The sequence below is a fragment of the Zeus faber genome (genome assembly GCF_960531495.2).
Source record: "Zeus faber genome assembly, chromosome: 9".
Classification (NCBI taxonomy): Eukaryota; Metazoa; Chordata; class Actinopteri; order Zeiformes; family Zeidae; genus Zeus; species Zeus faber.
In genome coordinates, this window is record NC_137197.1 from 19,043,872 (window position 1) to 19,067,250 (window position 23,379).

Genomic DNA, 23,379 nt, shown 5'->3' on the forward strand with positions numbered 1-23,379 from the left:
AAACCTGTCACCGCGTTGAGTCGAACCCACTGAAATGTGAGACTGAGTGATGTGTTCAAGATCCAGCGAGGCGTCGGAAAAATTGAAGCCGTGAAATGGTAATTGCTCACAGAAATACCACAACGTTTTTCGTATTTCATGGAAACATAACGTACCGAAAATGTTATCCAAGGAAAAAAGTCAACAAAATTTTTTTAATTTGACTGTTATCGTAAATCAATGTGAACACGTCATAGTTGACATACGAGACACAACGTCCCCAACCGTCACTGATACTCCGGATGTACTTCAATGCAACATGGTAAGTTATAACAATGACAAGGTGTAGTTGAGAGTAAAACACAAACGTCAGGTACAAACATTTTGTTCAATCTAAACTTAACAATCTTTAATGAAAAGTCAGAAAATGTTAAATTTTGACAGGATCTTCCAAAATAATTCTAATATCCAAATTAATGTTAAAGTTCCATAAAAGTTGTCTGCATTGCAATATAGACAAGAAATCTATTAAACTGAATTTTCCAATTTTCCATTTTTCCAATTATTAATTGAAAAAATACAATAAAGTAGTAATTTCAACTAGCATGTCATTTTAAATTTCTGAAATGAAATGTATTTATTGTTATTGCTATGGAAAGTAATTACAAAAGTTGCTTAGTTTATTGTTGCAGATGCCGAAAAATAGCAAAAATTCAATGACAACAAAGTAGCCATTGTCAAAAATCCAGTCGTCAAGGTCAGTCACAATATTAAAAAAAAAAAGTACAGAAGACAAATTCTGTGAAAAACAAAGTGATGTAAAAACTTTCGATGTAAGTTTTTGGATTTATTGTCAATGGTGGACGCCTGGTTGTAATGGAAACGATTCATACGTAATGTCATGAAAGTTGGATTTGTGAAATGACATGGACGTTACTTTCAGTGTATCTTGCGGCACTACACAAAAGAACAAAAATTGCTACAAGAAAGTTTGGTTCGTGGAAGGACATGAACGCGACTACATGATCTTTGTAAGTTCAGTAAAATTTGATGCATTTCACAAAAAAATAACGTACCCAACTTGCCTCTGTGTATTGCTGCCTGCAGCTATATTCAATATTATTATTATTAGTAGTAGTAGTAGTAGTAGTAGCCGTAGTAGCAGTAGTATAGTAGTAGTAGTATAGTAGTAGCAGTCGTATCATTGACATTTCACTGCATATATGTATGAAAGTATGTATATGTATGTGACGAATAAACCTCTTGAATCTCATTATCATTATTATTAGTAGTAGTAGTAGTAGCAGCAGCAGTAGTAATATAGTAGTAAAAGTATAGTATAGTATTATTTAATCAAGTAGCACAGTACATCAAATAAAACCTGTCTCATCCAGGAAGCTGTGGCTGTGTTGCGCGCAGTGACTCAGGCAGCAGATGGATGATGAGCGGTGCTGGAATCCAAGGTGTGACCAGGGGCCGCGCGGAGGGCCCCCGCGGAGGGGCCATTCCAGGTCACACTGCGCCTTTAACGCGACGCAACTGTGACGTGGCACGCACCACGCACGCTGCGTGCCGAGGGTGGGCAGGAAGCGGAGCGCGAGCCGCCGCGGTGCCACATTAACGAGGACACGGGGGGAAAGCCACGGTCCGCGTCCACAACCGTGCGACTACCCGTGGGAGAGGGGGGCTCGGCTCGGCTCGGCACGGCGCGGCGCGGCACGGCACGGCACGGCGCGGCGCGGCGCGGCTTGGCATGCGGGGACGCGGCTACAACCGACCGCATTCACACCGTTGACACGGCGCGACGATCGTGCGCGACAACCGAAGCGACCAACCACGCCCGGTTCATCCGCGCGGCGGCTCTCACCGGAAATCTGCGCGCGGTTTGAACCAAGAGAGGCACCCACACCCACTCCCACACCCACACCCACTCCCACGGCGGCGGGGTGTGTTCGGAGCGGCCGCTGATACGGAAGCCGGGAAGGAACGACCCGACCGGGACCGGGACCAGCACCGGGAGCCATGAGGGAGTACAAAGTGGTGGTGCTCGGCTCCGGCGGGGTCGGCAAGTCGGCGCTCACCGTCCAGTTCGTGACGGGCTCCTTCATCGAGAAGTACGACCCCACGATAGAGGACTTCTACCGGAAGGAGATCGAGGTGGACTCGTCGCCCTCCGTGCTGGAGATCCTGGACACGGCGGGCACGGAGCAGTTCGCCTCCATGCGGGACCTGTACATCAAGAACGGCCAGGGCTTCATCCTGGTCTACAGCCTGGTGAACCAGCAGAGCTTCCAGGACATCAAGCCCATGCGGGACCAGATCATCCGGGTGAAGCGCTACGAGCGGGTGCCCATGATCCTGGTGGGCAACAAGGTGGACCTGGAGGGCGAGCGGGAGGTGTCGTCCGGGGAAGGGAAGGCGCTGGCGGACGAGTGGAACTGCCCCTTCATGGAGACCTCGGCCAAGAACAAGGGCTCCGTGGACGAGCTGTTCGCCGAGATCGTCCGGCAGATGAACTACGCGTCGACCCCAAATGGCGACGACCAGTGCTGCTCGTCCTGTGTCATCCTCTAAAGGGGGGTCCGCTTTTGAGGAACCACAAGTTGATCTCTGCCTGTTTTTAAGTTTTCGACGGTAAGTGATGCACGGTGTGGTGGCGTCCGATTTAAGGTGGCATCCTTTGACGGTACGATTTGATGCCGTCCGGTTCCTTTCCCAATTGAAAACCACCGTTAAATACCAGTTCCTGTTCGGGCATTTAACTATATCGCGATATTGCGATAGCCGATGTCTAGTGTCCCATCACAATGTCATACATACTTTGACCAATATCGTGATATTACATACAATATCATTCAGCTATTATCACAATACTCTTCTAACCAAAACCCCAGTGTCATCGAAATATCAGTATTATATATCCATTAAATGTACATATATGTATTATACATATCTTATGATACAATATTGTGATAGTACGATGATCAAAATCCCAGGCGATGTCAAGTCTCTTATCACAACGCCGTTATCAAGACATGAGACAAGGATATCGTCTGGGATTTTCTCCATAACGTCGCGGTGCATTTAAATGTTGTTTTTAAAGTCATGGCATTCTCTGAACTCAATAGACTATTATAGTTGTTTAAGGATACAACGATAACCAAACTCGATGTTGCACAATATCCCTATTTTGACATGAGACTAGACGTCGTCTGGGATTTTGGAGATGATAATGTCGCGATATGTCCAACGTAGTTCAACGTTGCCTTCGGGGCTGCGCTCAAGTAAAGCAAAGGCAATTTTCCGAGGTTTTGGGGCGATTCAATGCCTCGACTGGCTCGGTCAAAATGTCGACATAAAATTATTATTATAAAACTTATATCGTCTTGTATTCGCCCATAATCATCACCCAAAACATCATCTAAATGATCGCTATCGAACTATCCATCAAAAAAGACCGTCAGTAATATTCTATCTTTTTTAGCCAGTATCGGGCCTGCCCCAGTCCTTGGAGACGCTTGCCAGTTTAGTTTTTTTTAACAACCTGTTGCCTTGGGGGGGGACGTGCAGTCGTCGTTTTTTTGTTACGCAGATTGGAGCGTTTTAGCTCCCTTTGCAGAACCGGCGCAGTCGGCTGAGTCTGACTCGTAAAAACAAAGTATCCTGCGGAATCTGCAAGAGCTAGAATGTTGTTTAACAGGCACTTAAAACCTTTCAACCCCTCCAGCGTTTCCAAGCGCTATTATTGTTTGCGCCGCCGTCGCAGAGACAACCGGACCGCTTTTTAAGATTTCCACAGTGCCGAGTTCCGTGTAAGACATCCGTAGCTGTCAACCCTCCAATTTTTCTCGGGATTTTCCCGCATTTTTCCCCTCCCCCCGCTGTCCTCTCAAATTTTTAGTTTCCCGGAATTTTAACCTTTTCAAAACAAAAATCAATTGGCTGTGCCGCCGACCTCCGCTGTATCATCTCCGCTGGTGAGGGAAGAAAAACACACACACACACACGCAACGGGCACTTTGCCCCTGCCTGGCACGTAACACTGCGATCCCCGCTCCACTGAGCCATCCGCTGTGCGTCCCCGTTCCTCCAAACAAAACCAATAATAACAGTGTGTTTTTTAGCTTTTTGTTTTTTTTATATTGTAGATGTATTTACTGTAACAAAAAAAAGAACTTGTTATCCCTGGAGGGAAATTGTGGTGCAGCTCACATCAAAAATAGGCAATAAAATAAGGACATAGAATAAAAATAAAAAAAAGAGAAAATAAATGGCAACACACAATAAACCTTGACGTTAACTAGAGGATGGGAGAAATGTGGAAAATAAACAGTAAGTTAAAAATAAAATATAGTCATACACAACAAACCTGTTCATAAACAAATATGAAACCAGTAACAGTAAAAAGGGACAAAGAGATGAACAAGAAAAATTGGCAATGGACAAAAACCAACAACGCCAACAAGAAGACATGTAAAAGAAACCTAAAACGTGAACAATAAAATACACCAGGAAAAAATCAATAAACCGGAAAAATGGGCCTAAAGATAAACAAATGAACAGTGACGATTTGGCAAGGAACAAACAATAAACCTAATGAAAGATATTACATATGAACAATGAATTTGGCAAAAAAAGAAAAATCTAATATTGTCTTTTATCTAATAAACCTAAAATGGAATAACAAAAAAACATTTAAACGGGAAACAAGAAATGGCAGTCTATAGTAAACCTAGAAGTTGACTAATTCGCCAATATACAATTAGAAGATGTGTTTTGGGTGGTGGTGGTCAGCATTCTGGGATCGGTGACACACTCTAGGTCAGTGTCAAGAAAATGAGCCCAAATTCGGGAAGAAAATGATGTCATCTGAAGTCACGTTCAAGTCTTCTGACTCTGCCCTTTCCGTGGCGGTGTGTTGCAGGACGTCTCGGAGGAAAAGCGAGTGGAGGAATGCTGCACGGGCAGGGGGGCCCAAAGGAGGAGACGAGGGGGAGGGATGAAGGGAGGAAGGGGCTCTCCCCCTCTCCCTCTTCGGGAATCCTCTCTCCGGCTGGATCGATGTGTCAAATCCAGAGTTCTCGCCCTTCCTCCCTCCCTCCCTCCCATCTCTCCATCTTCCATCTTCCATCTTCCATTTTCCCACTCGGAGCCGAAAAGGGAAAAAGCCCCCAGGTGGAATGAAAAAAAAAAAGAACAAACTTGACGCACAATGATGGATATTTCTGTACAGGAGGAGACGGAGGATGGATGGATGGATGGATAGATGGATGGATAGATAGATAAAGTATATTTTGTTTTAATATACCTGAGCATTTCTGGAAAGAGAGTGGGTGGCGGGGGATACTTTGCTTCTCCATCTCCTTAAATTTGGGGGACCTTAAACTGAAGTAAAGACAGGGACGCTGACCCCACCCGTGACCCCAGACGACGCAAACCCCCCCCCCTCACCCCACCCCTTGTGTTGAGTGCCTTTTTCAAAAAAACGAATCAGCTGTTCAGACTCAGTGCCAACCGTGTTACATCACCACGCACCTCCCAAAAACTGGTCCAAAAACAACCCCCTCCTCCTTCTTCTGGATGTTCTCCTAAAGGGCTGGTGGAAGGAACGTACAACACATAACAATTAATCTTAAAAGCCTTTTCATGCGTGGAACGGCTGGTTTTCCTTCTTTCTGTCTTGCAGATGGCCTTTCTTTATTTTCTTTTTTTTTTTTTTTTGGTGTTGTTTTTGGAAAGACTTAAGAATTCATTTTTAAGCAACGTCCACTTAACGTGGCAATCTCGAAGATTTCTGTTTGGTTGTTTTTGGCGGCACCTGTGGCGAAAAGCCGTAACTGCAGGTGCGGGTTTTGGAACGCACTAAATAACTGCGCCGCTTGCGATTTGAATGCATGGCGGGAACGTCACCACAGACACCCGGTTCTTAGAACTGAGAATACTGCAAATGCAAGGGCTTTCATCACTGGGCCATAGGCCCAATCACCTTTATGTTACCTCATTCAGCGATAGATAGTGACTTAACAGACATTTGTTTCAATGAAAATCTTCGAGATTGGGCACTTTTAAGTTTTTGGCCAAACTTGTATTTTCCAAAATGCATAGGTACTGGAACGTCTACACTTGATGGCAACAAACAAACAATGCTTACCATCCAGACCGTGTAAATCAGCATAATTCTGTTTTTTGGTTTTTTTTGTTTGTTTTTTTGTTTTTTTTTTGTGTTTGTTTTTATTTTGTTTTAGGTGTTTCTAACAGGAAATGTGACAATGTACCTTTTGACAAATCTAACCTGATTGTAAGTTCGATTTCAGGCCAGCCATCCGTGAGTGGCCGGTCTGTTTAAAAAAAAAAAACAGGAAAAAAAACAAGACTTTTAATACAGATTGCATTTTTTAAAAAGACACTGCTGCTGTGTTTTTATTTTATGTTATATTTTCATGATCTCCTTTGCTCCAATCTCATTCATTCACAATGCTGGAGACGGCCTTGGAACGTCATAGTCAAATGACGGTCTAATTTAGCCTGAAAGCGTCATCGGAGATTTGTTTTTTGTTCCTCTTTTTGTGCGTAAATTGTGCTAATTGCAGGTGGAATTGGGGACCGAGGGGAATGGATGAATTGTTTGATCACGCCTGAGATGTATGTGTGAATGGAATGACACTAAAACACGGCAACAGTACAGAAAGATGGTGGTAAGGTGTCAAATTGGAAGAGAGAGAAATCCTTCTCTCTCTCTCTCTCTCTCTCGGTGTGAGTGTGTGGGTGTAGCAGAGTATTTCTGTTTGCAGCCCAGGTCTGGGTGCAGCGTGTGGGTGGAGTTGTGCAATGTGGAGAGTTCTTCTCTGGAAGCCCGGTAGTGAACTGCAATGTTTACCTGTGTTGAGTACCTGGCCTTGTGCCGGAGAACAACAGCGTTTCGGGGGCCTCGACTGTCTCCGTCCGAAAGCCAAATTTGAACCTGGAGTCGAAGGTTTTTGAATAGAACTACGCCCTATGTGCTGTCACTGTGTGTGGGCGTATGTGCTCGTATCTCCCTGGCCTATTTGCCAAGACGGGCCAAAGGTGTCGTGTGTCCTCGACCCGACCGCATCACATCCTGTACATACAGTGTGTAACGATATTGGGGGGGAAAGGGGAGAAGTGAGGGGTCGTATCGTGACGTTCTAAAGAGAGTGTGAAGTGTTTCCAAACAACGGCTGTGAGACGCTGCCGCTCTGCTCTCACCGCCGGGCAGGTGCATGCGCACGCATCTGTGTTTGGTGGGAGACCGTGAGGCCGATGGTTCTAACCATGCCCATGCACTGTTACGTCACGGTGGGAGGGGATGGTTCCCGTTTCCAGGGCTGACTGCTGGGAGTCGCGGCGGTGGCCATCCCATAAAAAAACACGTTATCTAAGGGAAATTGCCACCTGCGTTCCTACACAAAGGCATTGGTAGCGATCGCGATGAGACGTACAATGAGCTAACGCTGCGTTCCTTCGAACTTTGGAAACTCGGGGGGAAATTCTGAAATCCTACCGGTGAGAAGCGCAGAGGACGGCGGAATTGGAAAGTCAGCGTTTTTGGGGCAGATCGCGCTCCGCCCGAGTCGGCCGAGATACCAGACCTGACGTTGCGGCAACGTGGCGGCGCACAAACCTCCCCTTCGCATTATTATTTATTTATTTATTTTTCTTCGAGGGTCTTGGAACGCGTCTCAACTTGGAAAACTCCCGTAGATTTGGCTCCTGTGCAGATGCTGGTAGGAATCGCAGGCTTTCGGCCGAACAAACACAAAAGTTACCGCGGGCGTGAACGGTTTTCCCAAACAGGCGGTGGAAGGAGTGGAGCTCGGAAGCGGGGGAACTACCGACGACTCGGAAATAACGGTTTTGCACATTCCCGGTGGAATGCGGCGCCGGGTGGCGAGTGCCTCCAGGCCTGTAGCAGTGAAGTAGATGTGGAACGGGTGAGGTAAGTTACTATATAGATACTGCACCCACCCCCACCCCCGCTCCGACTGCTGCGCGCTGCAGTGGTAAAAGTTTGATAACGCAAGAATTTGAGAGAATGTGGAGTCCCGCAATGTTGTCTTCCTGTTTTCTTTTCATCACTGCGTTCTTCCTGTGATGAGCGAGAAGGTGAAAGTTTCACTTCCTCTCTTCTCGGCACCGACCGCAAGCGGAGCCGCTCTGAATGGAGGTGACTTTTTCTTTTTTTTTTTGTAGGTTAAATTTCAGTGTTTTCTAAGGTGTTGTTCCACCGCGGCCGACAGACGATCGGGAGGCCTCGGTTGCCTGCCGCCCTGTCATGGGAGCCGGTCATGTGGTGTGGTTGCCGTGGTTACGGAGGAGCTGTGGTCTGGTATGGAGTGCACCGGGTGGCCTTGTGACCCATGACCCATTGAAGTGATTCCACTTTTGAAAATATTGCTTTCATTGGTAAAATCTCTTCACCTTACAATTGAGATATTTAGATGCATGTTTTAGGTTGAGGAAAAACAAATAAATATATTTGTTTAATAAATTAGACCACTCATTTAAAATGGAACCCGTGAGTCCAATCAAATACGTTGCCGTTGATGTAACTGTGACGAGGCTGGGGAGGAACGGAGGAATTCCAGGGCAAATCAGACGATTTCACACAATTTTTATCGTTATCACAATATCAAGTATCAAGTCAGACAAAATCCTACGTTAAGAGGCCTCAGAAACGCCTTAAATCTATTTTTACACACACGTTTCCTGTTAAGGAAAATAGAGTTGCAGGGTAAATTACAGAGAATCGACAAAATGCCATAAACTGTGATCTTCGATCTGTGATTGAAGTGTTAAAATATTTCCCTTACTTTGCATAAAACAAAGTCAAACCACTGAAATCAAACCAAACTCCCTCCAATCATACACAACATGACAATCACACCTAAATGACGAGATTCATTCTTGACGCTCAGCCCTTGCGGCCACCACAGTCCTTTTCAATGGTATAATCACAATGTTCTCTGTCATCAAAATATGCGCAATATTAACATATACTGTACATGTCTTTTAGAGAGAGAGAGAGAGAGAGAGGGAGAGGGTGGTGTGTGTTTGCATTTTTTACATGGGGCTTAATCACTATATAGGCTCCTCGCTGAATTACAGGCTTCTCTTACGCTCCCCACGTCAGCGGGCTATTTCGGAGGCTCTGTTGTGTTCGGCACTGTGGCCTCCTCTGCCTTTTTTTTTTTTTTTCCGTTTTCTTTTTATATTTTTTTCATTTGCAGATGTGGAGGAGACCGTTGTGTATCTCTCCTCAGGAAGTCATTTGACTGTTCTGCCATTTCCCCATTCTCCGGGCTCTTTTTCGATTTGGGTACAAAGTCTCTTGTTACTTAATGGTACGTTTAAGATAAGAAAAAACTTCCTCTTCGGGAGGTTTGTGTGATTGTATTTGTGATAGACTGTTTCTGTCTTTCATCAGTAACCACAAAAAAAATACATGGCTCCCATTTTGAATAACCTTTCAAAAGCTTGACAAGATTCCTGTTTCTATCCTTGTATTTTCACCCTTCTCCTAACACACACACCCACAAACACACACACACACATACACACACACACACAACAATGCAATTAAACCAAATTATGTGCACATACACATTTAATTACACACTGCAATGCAGCTGAAGCACTCCCCTCCCCTTGGTCTGCACAGACTTGCTGCATGGCAGCAGATGGTTGGATTACAACTGACAGCTTTTTTTATTGGACAATTGTTGCTTAACCCTAACCCTTATCGCTGTTTGACCGTACAGGGCTTCAAAAAAAAAAGTGGTGTATTCTGAATTTCGAGAGGTCCTGAGATGAGAAGATGCCAAAATGTTGCCCAAAGTCCTTTAAAAAACATTCAGATTCAGTGTGTGGCGGTCGCTGTGCACTGGTGTTTTTAAGGTGTTCAGTCTCTTTTTTTTTACGGTCGAACGCTAGACAGAGCCTTTATTTGAACACACACGGGATCGGTATCTTTCAGTTTGAGCCAAAAGGAACTGAATTGGAGAGGAGCTTTAGCCTCAAGGCGTGGCCCTCACGTCTCAGGGCCGACTGTCAGAACGGGAATGTCCTGGGATTCCTCCCATTCCGCTCATTCCTGTAGCCGCACTGTTTGGACACGTCTTCCCTGCCGCCGTCACACGTCTCACGGATGGAATGCAATAGGAGGTTTCGAGACGGTGAAGAGGTCCTGCAGAACCTTCAAAGCGGTCAAGGTTTTGGAGCTTTCGCTCACGGCTCTGATTGGATTCCGACGCCGCGGGATGAAAGCGCTGAAAGGGAAACGTCCGTAGAGGCAAAGGAGATTGGGGGATGGAGGGCGAAGAAGGGGTTTACGATGAAGGGGTCTAATCAAGGTTCCAGACGCCACCACCGGGTCGCAAGATGGATCCCGTCTCGTCAGACTTTAATTTTACTTTTTTATTTATTACTTTTATTTTTAACCCATCTCGAGATAATTACAGCACAGTTATCTTGGCGCACACCGGGGGGGGGGATATATCTAGGCCAAAAGATCCAGTTAGACAAGACTAGACACTTGCGAAATCCCCTGTGTGGCTCCCTTAACTTTTTGTTCACTTGGGCGTGCGTCGATGAGGAGCGGGCCCTGGTTGGCCATTCAGACGGAGTTCAGATGCAATCACTATTTAATCATTTTCCGGGGGTGGAATTAGGTCGTTAAGTGTATTGAGGCGTAGGGATTCTATTTTGCCTTGCCCTAGGTAAGACTAAATTCATAATTGGCACGTTGGGCTGATGGGATCTATGATTTTAATGTGGGCATGCTTGATTGGAAGTTCTGGGCTTCCAAAGAAAGTAACTCATTAGCCATAAGTCATTTGGAAATGGGTATTATTTGCTCTATTTGTCTCTCCCGTTAAGCAGAAAATTGTGTACATCTGGGGTTATATTACTTTGTCAAAAGTAAAAGTTAGAATTCAGGGTGAATCCACCTCCTCAGCCGTGCATTTCTGGCTGAATTACCACGGAAGCAAGGCAATAATGACTTCATTCTTTGTATTTAGTCGTTCATAAACGACTACACTCTTGAGGCAGGGATGGCTGTGAATAGTCAATATTTGTTCATGGTGGTTGGAGGATTCGTTTTGAGATATTTAAATGTTGTAAATTACTGAAAGGTGGAATTTGATTAGGATAATTATTCTGCAGTGTTGGAGATGCTCCAATCCGATGAGATGTGGACACTCCTTACGCCACTCTGCCGTGGCCTTTTGCAAAGCGTGCTCTAGTCTTCCACGGCAGGCTGGGTGCGGCCTCTGGCCTGGTTGCCAAGACGTTTGCTTTTGAACGTTTCGCTCGTTTGCGCCTCGCGGTGTTTTTCGACACAGTCGAGGTATGACCTCCAAGCCAAGGTTCCTGTGTGTGTGTGTGTGTGTGTGTGTGTGTGTGTTACGTAAAACCAGAAAGCAATTTACACAATTCAAGAACATAGTCCTCAGCTCAACAGCACCACAGCAGCACCTCAACCAGGAGGATTCAGTACTATAAAATAAACAGCTTAGCTATTTGTCACATTAGTACTATTATTATTATTATTATTATAATTATTATTATTATTATTATCAATAAACTACTATTATTAATATTATTAATAATATTATTATTATTACTAATTACATTATCACGAATAATACTATTAATATAAATATTTATATAACAATATTATTATTAATATTAATATAAATATTAGTGTAATAATATTATTATTAATATGAATATTATTATTATTATCTATCCTCCCTTCCCTCAATCTTCCTACCCCATCTTCCCATGCTCTTCTTCCCTCATGGTCCATCATGATGACATCCTCGCTCCACGGTTCGATGCCTGGTCACGTGACTCTGCCTCTTGCAACCCTGGCGTTGCCCCCCCCCCCCCCCCCCCCCCACCACCCCCCATCACCACGGGAACCTCTGCATTTTGACTAACATGCAGTGACATCTTTGACCTCCACCCCTTCCCCCCATTCCCTTTTTCTTCTTCTTTCTTCTCTGTCCCAATTCTTCCTCTCGTCACATCATCGTTGTGTCCTCACTTGGTTTTGACTCCATTTCTCTCGTAGCTTGCTCCCCAAATGTAATTTATTTCCAGTTATTACTAAGTGATAATCTATTCTAGTGATTACCAAGCTATTACCAATTGATTAGCAGGTAATTATCCATTAAAATAATGGTCAAATGAATGCTTTATTTACCGTTTTAACACGAGGAAAGCCAGAAGATGCCTTCATCCCGACATCAGAGCGGTGATTGAAATTCTGCTCCTGGTCGCCTTCGCACCTTCCTCCTGAGATGCTTTACGCAACGCAGAGTGTGGGAGAGAGAGGGCGACCGGGAAGAGAGCACAAGAACGTTTCATTTAGAGAAAGGAGAAAACACAGAATCTGTTATATATCAGATATTAGATATTTTTGCAAGCGCCCAATCGCTCCATGTTTTACGTTATCTCAGGGGAAGGAGGGGGGCGTCCTTTATTTATATTACATTACATTACAATACGTAATTAACCAGACTTGGAATTTCTTTATTTTTTATTTTTAGGTGGGGGGGGGGGGGCGTCTTTCATTGTCTCATGTCCTTATCTTTGTGGTATTTCTAGTACAGTTGAAGGGAGACTACACCACTTTACTGCCACTGAAGAAATTGCCCCTGAATTTGCCAGGCTTCTATCAGAAGCACAATCTGTTTAATAAGCCGAGTACATTTTCGTGTAGGAGGAAATTGAGGGAACAGTCTGAAAAGAAATAGATATACATAGGTGAAATAAACAAAACATATACAGAGAAAATAGCCGAATAAAAGAAAAAAAAATAGAGAAATCTACAGAAATACAGTATAGTATAGTGTATATATAGTATAAACTAAAAGAGATTGCATGCACACGACAGTTATATATCCTGATGTTCTTTGTATGACCAAATTTAAGACTTGCGAAAAATACTCCATTTGACAAAATATTGGTCAAAAACTGCATACGCTGGTTTTAATCCCACCGGGGTTAGTGCTGATCAACACCGGGTGATTTCCAGAACATTTCAGAAAATGTGTTGAGTGGACGTGTGCCGGAAACAGTGTGGACAAACTGCCGTGGTGTGTAAGAGCGTGTTGCTCACACTGCCCTGAGGTCGGCCGCTCCCCACAACGCCTGAGCATCCGCTACACACTCGAATAAAACCAAAACACAAGCGCGTGACGGTGCAGAAGCCGGAATTGGGCGAGTCATGCCACTGAGTTAACACATGACATCTGATTTGTTACCACATGAGTCACACGCCTTCTTTCGTTTTCACCGAAACTTGTTTAGCATAAGCCGAGAGTGTTTTTGTGTGGCTTCTTGCGCGCGCGCACACACACACACACACACACACACACACACACACACACACACACACACACACACAACCACATACGTATGAGTGGGCCTATTGTCTAAGAACAAATACTAAGACAGTGTTTGTACAATGAAGTATGTGTATATTTAAGATGTGGGAGCGTGACTTAGCTCTGAACATAGTGAGTTGATTTCTGGGATTGTGTAATTTATTTTACAATTATTTATTTATTTAATTATTTTTTTTGGAAAGGCTGAGTCTACGAGGAAATTGCTCGTATCCTGCGTGGAGCTGTTGGACAGGAAGTCTCCAGTGACACTGGAGACTTCAGCTCCAGTCCACTGACCAGCTCCAGCTCTAATCCACTGACCCACATTTATGGTCTCACACACCAGCGACATTGTTATTAAAATAAAAAAACACTTCATATCGCACTGCGAGCACCACATATATTTGGAGAACAAAGACCTTTTGATAAACCATATAAATGTATAATTATGAGATATCTGAACCAGTAGCTCATGTTTTTTCCTGAAAAAAGAACCGTAACTACCATATATGCCAACTGTTGCACCTTTTTTTCCACAGTGCTTTACTACAAGTGCTTTAAAGTCGTAATCAGTGAGTATTTTCGAGAAAAATAAATAAATAAATAAATAAAAAATAAAAATCCCATATTTGATATTTGTATTATGACATTTATTTAGCTGGCACACTACTGTATAAGAAACAGCCATGAAATGTTTCCATTGTTTCCATCAATGCTTCCATTGTTGGTGACGGGGTCCGCCACCTGATCGGGCGCATGCAAGAAGTGAATTAATTTGATAAATTGCATAGATCGTTGTGGTCCGTAAACTGTCGATATGGATGAACATTCACGAAAAAGAACATTGCCCTCACGTGAAAAAATGTCCCCACTATCTCAAGGGACCAAGAAAAGAAAAAAAAAAAAATGAAACCAATCGATCAGAAGAAGGCAAACTTTGGAAAGCAGGAAGTGAAGATGAGGGTAAACATGAATGTTTAAATAAATAAATACATCTACCATTAAAAAAAAAACCCACTGTGGCAGTTTCGCCTACCACACGCCACCCAAGTGGCGCCACAGAGATACAGAAGACTATTGTAGGACTATTGTAGTTTTTTGTAGAGAGAGGGCTAGTGAGAATTAGCCCAGGAACAGATGGAGGTGTGTCATGACAGGGCTCCTCTCCTGAGTGAGTGTGGGGATGGGGGTTTTACCTGTTGCTCGTTAGGCCAACCAAGGAGCAACAGGTATGCAGCCACTCTTATCCTGGGTCCCCAATTACCAAGATGCAGGTCAGGTGTGGCCCCATACCACATACCCCCGACACCAAACTGAGGCCAGGGAGAAGCCTACTCCCCCACCACCCCACCCCACCAAGCAGAGAACAAAAATGAAAAAAAAAAGGCTAAAACACAGACTCTGAAACACTGTTGTTATGAAAAGGACAGACTCTGACACAGGGTTCCTGTACCTTAAAATAATAAAACACGGAAACAGGGTTTCCATACCTTAAACCAACAAATGTCCAAAAAATAAATTAACTGTTCCTGGTTACCCCGGAACAGCACGGTCCCCCGTCTTCCTTCCCCCAGGGCGACGATGCAGACTCCCCTCCTCTCTTCCGGAGCGTGGGACCTCAAGCTGCTGTGTTGGCTGATTGGGGCGTGGCCTGGCTGCTGGCCTGCTGGATGGTCCCGGCGGTGGTTGCTGGACAGAGAAGCTAGCGGCCAGCGGTTACCTGTGGTGGTTGCTGCGGCTGCTTCTCCCCCGGAACTCCGCCGGACCCCCTCGGTGCTGCTGCTGCCAGTCGGGAGAGGGTTGGCTCCAGGGCGTCTTCAGACGGCCCTTCTGTGTTCCTTCCTGTTCCGGAGAGTCCTTGTTCAGGTGCCAGTGTGGAAGTTTCGCCTACCACGCACCACCCAAGTGGTGTTTCAGGGACCTCCAGCACGGAGACACAGAAGACAGGGTTGTAGACACCAGTTTATGGTAGAGAGAGGGCTTGTTGGAATTAGCCCAGGAGCAGATGGAGATGTGTCATGACAGGGCTCCTCTCCTGAGTGAGTGTGGGGATGGGGGTTTTACCTGTTGCTCATTATAGACCAACCAACGAGCAACAGGCATGCAGCCACCCGGATCCTGGGTCCCCAATTATCTACATCCAGGTCAGGTATGGCTGCTCAAACAACACCACCCCCACACCACAAACACACTGTTTTCATTTGTTTTGTTTGGAGAAACGGGGAACAGGGACACGCAGCGGAGCGGAGATCACTTCTGAGTGGGCCCTCCTCAAATCTACTTTTTAATCTTGCTTTTATTTGAACAAGATTATTGTTGTCTTCCATGGGCCCCCCTAGCAGCTGGGCCCCAGGAAGCCAGACACCACTCCCCTTATGTGCGGCCCTGCTCATATCCTCAACTAATGATAAGTTACAAAATAGGAGTCACAGTTTCCCCATGTAATGTTTCCCCTGATAACTTCCTGCTGTAGTCCCACGATCGGCGGAGCCATAATTCATGTCACATGTGTCATGTGACCTACGTTGGGGACAGGAAGGAAGGGCGTCGCCATCCAAGACTTCCTGTCCTGCTGCGTGACACAGCGATGAGCCCTGCGCCTCTCCTTTCTCTCTTTCCTTTCGTCGCTCCACGCTTCCCTCACACAGGCTTTGACTACTTGTTTTCAGCAATTTTTTTTACCATTATCATTGCTTTGTTCGCATGGATTCTCAAACTGTATTTGACCCTGTTTTGAGGTCCCAAAATTATGGTCGTGTTTTTTTTTTCTGCTTTGACTCATTGGTATTTTGGAGCCAGTTAATTTTATGTGTTACAAGTCACATTTAGATTGATTTAGCCTCAATAAAGGTGTTTCATACGACTGTTTAGTTTCATCTGAAGTGTTAAATGTGAATTTTATTATTGCAGAGAATTTTTTTGTTTTATCTTACCAAACGATTAATTCAAAATGATGATGTATTAAAAGAAACAATAATAATAAATATTGAAAATATATCAATCAAACATCAAAACAGCAATCTTAGGAATGTCCCACAACCCTGTGTGCATATCACGTGACCCCCACATAAGGTTGAGAATGTCCATATCCATTATGTCTGTGCATCTGTGTTGATTATTTGGGTTTTCAATAGCTATATACAGTATATATTTATATATATATATATATATTTTTTTTTTTTTATATATGAAGGGAAGTATTTGGAAGTTGTCCTTGGTGTGAACCTTGAATCACATAATGACTCAAATATTCGAGAATTTCGAGATGACTCATATGAACTCAAAACAGATTGTTCTTAGAGTAGGCCTATGCCAGGAACTATTGTCTTTGGTGTAATTATATGTGTAATTGTGATTTAATTGTCAAGGTAAAAAAAAAAATAATTAGAAAGTTGCGCCTACAAACAGTGAAAAAAGTGGCCAGTCGTCAAATTGTGATTAGATCTTCTTCCGTGGCTCAGCGGTCTCTCAGCCTCTTAAATCCCTCAGCATTAAGAGGCTGAGTCAGAAATACCCAGCACTTTCCACAAGCGTCTGAATGAGATGGTGATCACGGCCGCCACGCTCATAGCAGCAGAATACGTCAAACAGTTGAGAGCAATGACGTGTTTTGATATATCGATAAACTGCAACAAACCAAAAAAAATGTTTAACCCTTATTTCACCGGGTTAGTCTCACTGAGATTCAGAGCGGTTGGCCATCATGTCAGATCATCCCCGGAGAGCGGCGCCCTTGCCCCCGAAATCCAAAAGCCTTTGAATCGTGTGAGCCTGAAAACATACAAATCAGAGTCTCGGAACTCCAGCCCCCATCCTTCTCCTCGCTTCTTCCCACTCCCTGGTCCTTCTCCTCCTCCTCCTCCTCCTCCTCCTCTTCCTCCTCCTACGTCCTCCCATCCAGCCGCCCCCGGGGGTTTGGACTCTCATGCCATCTCTGTCGTTCTGTGTAAGCCTCCGGACCATATGGGCACAGAGGGGCTTAGAGGACCCCCCCCCCCCGAATAACTTCAAGGGGTGTTTGTCTGTGTCTATGTTCTCCTGATCTTCTTCTCCATCCCCTGTCAGCTGTTGGAGGTTCCGGTCTCCTTGTTTTCATCAGTGCGTCTATCTACAGTGGACAGCATTTCGGGTACGGGCGGCCGGGAAGCCCTCGCTGGTTGTGGGAATATAATGACGTGGCTCCGTGATCGCTTGGTCCTGTAACTCCAGGATGGACAGATGGCTCTGTCTCGCTCTCTCTCTCTGTCTCTCTCTCCCTCCCTCCCTCTGTCTGACTGCTCGTCACTCTATCTCGCAGACACAAGCTCATTGCACAAAAATGAAGTGCTGTGTGTGTGTGTGTGTGTGTGTGTGTGTGTGTGTGTGTGTGTGTGTGTGTGTTTGTGTGTGTGTATGTGTGTGTGCGCAAACTAAATAACATTGTTCAGCCCACATTCCACTTTGTACACGTTTGGGGTGATGTGACGTGTGTAATGGTGTGAGTGTGTGTGTGTGTGTGTGTGTGTGTGTGTGTGTGTGTGTGTGTGTGTGGCTTGTTTCAGGAATATCTACTCTAACACTGGCCATATGGTTAAAGGCTGCCTGCTGGGCAAAGATAAACCCCACACACACCCACACACACCCACACACACACAGACATAGACACACACACACACACACACACACACACACAGACACACACACACACACACACACACACACACACACACGTTGTCTGCGGTCGTTGAACGATTCTATTGATGCATTAAAAATTGATGGTCTAGGTCAGTGGTTCTCAAATATTTTTTAGTAGTGTACCCTCCTCTACAATCTCTTTTCAGCTGAGTACCCCATAAAAAATGTACGTGTGTGCACATGTGCATCGCATGTGTTTCTTTTAAACAATATATTTAACACATTTTATTTTCTTTCTTTCGGAGTGCCCCCTGCAGTATCGCAAAGTACCCCTAGGCGAACGAGCACCCACATTTGAGAAACACTGGTCGAGGTTATGTTTTGCTGTTTTTTTTGGCCACTGTAACACCTGAATTAAGAAGCCCTTATTCGATCTTAACTTGTCGGTATACAAGCGGTTACTTACACGGTCTCGGTATTGTGGCGCTACTTCGACTAGAGTACATGAGAACACACACATCTTCCATCTTGATTCCTTTATGTTTGCTCTCCTTCACACCTCGCTCCCACCCACTCGCAGTATGCCTGCTTCTACTTGTCGGAATCCCTTCTTCTCTCCCTCTCTCTCACTCCCTCTCTCACTCTCTCTCTCTCTCCCTCCCTCCCTCCCTCCCCCTCTCTCTCCCTCTCCCTCTCACTCCCTCTCTCCTGCCTTGCCTTGCCCCCAGTCTGGGTGAGTCATCGGGGCCTTATCTGAAGTAAAAGAGAGAGAGAGAGAGAGAGAGAGAGACGGAGAAAAAAGAAAAAAAGAAACGAAAAAACACCTCGTACCTGCCATCCCACACATCCCACCATCGCTCTGGGAGTCTGCCCAGATACTCGACCCCCCCCCCCCCCCCGACGCCCCCCTGACAAAGCAACATGTGTTTCGCCTTCATATCTCTCTCTCTCCCGCTCTCTCTCTCTCTTCACCCTCTCTCGTCACCTTTCCCCTCCCGTCTCGCCCGCTAATTTGGGCGTTTTGGGGGAAATGGCGTCCCTTACGTAACTCACTTCTGAACCTGGTCTGCTTCCTCTGTTCCTGTGTCCATCCCAAAATGCCACATGCGACGAATACACGCCAGACGAAGAGTCTTCCCTCCAGCTCCAAATCTTTGAGCCGCTTTTCCGTGTGCCTGATAAACCTGTACACGCAGCGCTAAGCATCCCCCTATATTTTGGAGAAAATTATATATATAAAAAAATATAAATACATTTTAATAAATTGCTATATTTTGTTGTGGTGAGGATCGGTGCGTTTCTCAACAGAAATCTTTTGCATTGCAAAATAATTTAGACAAATGTGCAGAAAAAGGCCAAAGACAAATTGACCGAAAGAGCCCAAAGATATAAAATATACAGAATATACAAAGTGTGATTCTGTGTCAGGATAGATTTGACTTCTACACAGAACTGTGGTTGTTCGTTCAATATAATGGAATGAGCGGCACCAAACCTCCAGCTGATCAGTGATCAACGTCAGGTTCATCGCACCTAAATTACGCCGAGCAGAGCCGCCCCCCATGTCCAGTTATCGGGTTGGAAAAAAAGGGCTGGAGATGTTAGAGCAGTATGAAGGACACGGATGGACGGAGAGACGGACGGAGGGAGGCGGAGGACGAGCCGATGAAGGTCGAGAGACGAGACTTGGTGGGGACGGTCGCCTGCGACGCGGTGATGCTTTTGTCGTACTCATGGAGACGGTCGGAGGAAAGAACTAAGCAAAACAGTGACGGACGTGGACGGGGAGAGCTGGACGGGGAGAGCTGGACGGTGAGAGCCGGGGGAGGGAGCGCTGGGTCCCCCGGAACAAAAGCAACATCTTTTTTTTTTATTACGAAACAACATTTTAGAGGTGTTCGTGGCTTCGTCGCCATGACAACAACACACACTTGAGGCATGGCATTTAATTGGTGCTGGCTGTTTTATCTCTCTACCCACTCGCTGTGGCTGATGTATAATTATACTCTGACTTGTGGATGTCTACCAGCGCAAACCTGTAGGAACCATCCTCAATGCTCATTATCTATAGGTGTGTGTGTGTGTGTGTGTGTGTGTGTGTGTGTGTGTGTGTGTGTGTGTGTGTTGGAGCACAGCGCATTAGTGCTGCTGTTGCTACTTGATAGACTTGATACTAACACCCTATTGGACAAAATAGATAGATAGATGGATGGATGGATGGATGGATGGATGGATGGATGGATGGATGGATGGATGGATGGATGGATGGATGGATGGATAGATAGATAGATAGATAGATAGATAGATAGATAGATAGATGGATGGATAAAATAAATATAAAAAGGAAATGAATATATGGAAAAATGTGAAAAATATAGAGGTTAACTGTACACAGTTAAATATGGCAATATACACTGAACCTAATAATAAACAACAAATATAACCGAAAAAGTGTTTTTTGAAAAACAACTACAATTTTAAAAGAATTTAAATAGAAATTTCCCCCCACCCCCCCCAAAAAATAAAATACAAACAGAAAGAAAATCAGTAAACCGGAAAGAATATTCCAGAAAAAAAAGACCCCCGATGTATTCATTCCTATATACCCATAATATGCTTTCTCCAAATTGAAACGCAAAAGAAAAGTTTATATTTTATTTACGTTTTATTCTTTGTTTATTTTTCTTTTCCGATGTCGTCTCTTTCCCCCTCAGGCGTCCATATTTTGGGGCAGCGGTGGGACGTGACCACGGTGGACAATAACATTTTGATTTCCAATCAGACTTTGCCGAGTGAAAGGGCAGCGGTGTCAACACCCCTGATTGGTTGATGCGTCTGGCGGTACCAGAGCTCAGGCTCCACGCGGTGTGCTTGTTTCCCTCTATTTTCCCAGAGGATTTGGGGGAAAAGAGCAGGTGAAGACATCAGAAATCATATCACGCTATTTCTTTTGAATCGTCCACGTCTACTGTATGGACGCCCGGTCATTCAAAATACGAAACTTCAAAATAAAAGCGTTCCTTCAATAAAAGTCGCGATGCACCGGTATTTATGTCATGAAAAATGACCCAAAATGACGCCACAATAAAATATGTACATTAAAATCTTGTGGATATCGTGATTGCTGAGGCAGTATACTGCCAGTTAAAGGGACATTTCAACTATAAACTCTCGTAAATGTACAATTCAATCCGGTTTTTATTTTTGGGCGTGTACCTTATTAAATCATGATGTCGTTATCTTTGTTGTTTATTCTGTCAGGCTTGTTCTGGATGTTCTTCAGTTTGCTGTTCTCCTGTTACCCAGCGCTCATTTTACCACCCCCTTCTAAGCTAACATTAGCTAAAAGGCTTAACTCAAAAGCCTACGCCCCATAACATCCCCTGATCTCACCTTTCTCCTTATTTTATTTTCCTTTAATGGTCTAATAACTCCAGAAATTACATTTTTTCTTGGGTCCCAGTTTGGTTGTTTGACCTATGCCGGGCACAGGGTCTTAAAGGGATATTCAGGCTTTTTGGGGAAATTTAGTTTTTGCCTAATTTATCCAGGTTCAGACGAGCAGGCCAATACCAATTTCATCCCTGTGTGCCCGGAACGAATGGCGACGGGCTGCATGCTAACTGTGTTAGCTCGATACATGGCTGCCGATGGGATCAACTAGCCTAGCCCTTGTGAAATGACAGAAATACGCTTTTCCAGCATCCCCAGAAAGACGTCTCGTGTTATATTACATGATATCTTGTTTACAACGTGAACGTCATCGCTCTTTTAAATGCTGCTACATTTCAACGTGCGTTAGTGCTCAAGGGTTGCCAGTTGAGTTGACTGTAATGGTCTGGCAGTTCGTACCTGGCAACCCCCCACTCAGCTGATAGATAGATAGATAGACAGATAGATAGACAGATAGATCGATAGATAGATAGATAGATAGATAGATGTACACCAGACATTTAGAGTCATGAGAAGACTCAGCTGTGCATTCCTGCAAATTCTCTCTCTCTCTCTCTCTGAAGCACATACACAGTTCCGTGGTAATGTCTGACCCTGCACTCGATAAGATAGTCAGTGTGGTTGGGTTGCACGCCTGCAGGCTGACACCGTTGTAACCGATGGCAGGAAGCAGAAAAAGAAGAAGAAAAAAAAATGGGAGGGGGTCACATGACTCCCAGCACACAGGCCACTCACTGTTTGTGTGTTTTGTTGTCTTTGACCCGTCCACAGTCACCGCCTGTGTTAGCCTCCCTCCGCTTCCAACGTCCAGACCAAATCTTTCTCCGCGCTCCGGGTTGTCGCTTTGTAAATGAGCGAGTTTTCCCCCAAAATGAAGAGCATCAAGAGACGCGGTGGCGGGCGGGTGGCGGCGGCGGGCGGCGGCAGCAGGCGGCAGCCTTACTGTAGGTCAGTGCGTGAACCAGTACACACAGTGCAGCGTCTGTACTGGCTGACACTGTTGTCTGAGGCTGAATGACAGCCCTGTTTCACACTACATCACACCAGTGAAACCAGCCGCACGGCTCTGGCTTCTGGCGTTTTTCGGGGGATTCCGGCATTGTCGTTTGCATTCTGACTTTGAGTTTTATGTACAGTAAGTCACGTTGCAATTGAAAACGAAATAAATACATAATCTAACGGATTAAAAAAAAAAAAAAAAAGTAAGAAATAAACAAATGAGCATTGAAAAAAGTGGACGTCTGGCACCTTTTAAGCAAAATAAATCGAGAAATAAACAAGCAAACAGATAAAAGTTGACAAATAAGTGACAATAGAAACATTTGGAATTCTGGTGCATATTATGCTAAATAATAAAATAAATGTGTACTTACAAATGAAAAAAAAAAAAAAACAGATATCTAAGAAATAAAATAAATGAATGGTTATTTTGAAAGTCCTTCTTCTACCTTTTATGCGTACAGACCTTGATGTACTATACCACAAAAATTATTTTAATTGAGTCTTTTAATCGACTCAGGGGTCTGGAGTCACCCCAGTGTTTTGCCTTGAGCCAAAGACGATCAGTCGTCTGCAGCACTGGTGTTTTTTGTGCTTTTTCTTTTTTTTTTGTGTGTTTGTTTTCGGGCTGAGAGCCGTTTCTGGGAAGTGCAGGTGTAAATGTGTGTAAATATGTCGAAACCTGCTCCTGCCCGGAGACTCCGACACTCTGTGGAGCCTGTGGCACTTTGTACACACACCTTCCTGATTCAGCTGGAGACCGCCATTAAGCATTCTAACACCCTGCGGGGTCGAATAGCTGGAGCTGGATTACAATGTGTTGTCTATGGAGAGAGAGAGGGAGGGCGGGAGGAAGGGAGAGAGAGAGAAAGAGAGAGAGAGAGAGAGAGAGAGAGAGAGAGAGAGAGAGAGAGAGAAG

General features: G+C 44.7%; 1 protein-coding gene across 1 annotated transcript; it reads left to right on the forward strand.

Annotated features, from left to right (window-relative positions):
• The first annotated feature begins 1,615 nt into the window (after positions 1–1,615).
• LOC307235001 (ras-related protein Rap-2a) lies at positions 1,616–6,383 on the forward strand. Its single transcript, XM_080006930.1, has 2 exons — positions 1,616–2,613; positions 4,904–6,383. Exon 1 carries the CDS (start codon positions 2,002–2,004, stop codon positions 2,551–2,553), a length of 552 nt encoding a protein of 183 aa, XP_079863056.1. The 5' UTR covers positions 1,616–2,001; the 3' UTR covers positions 2,554–2,613; positions 4,904–6,383.
• Positions 6,384–23,379: the final 16,996 nt, after the last annotated feature.

What these genes read in the sequence shown, in the direction of transcription:
- LOC307235001 (XM_080006930.1), top strand. Translation starts at nt 2,002, where the DNA reads ATGAGGGAGTACAAAGTGGTGGTGCTCGGCTCCGGCGGGGTCGGCAAG.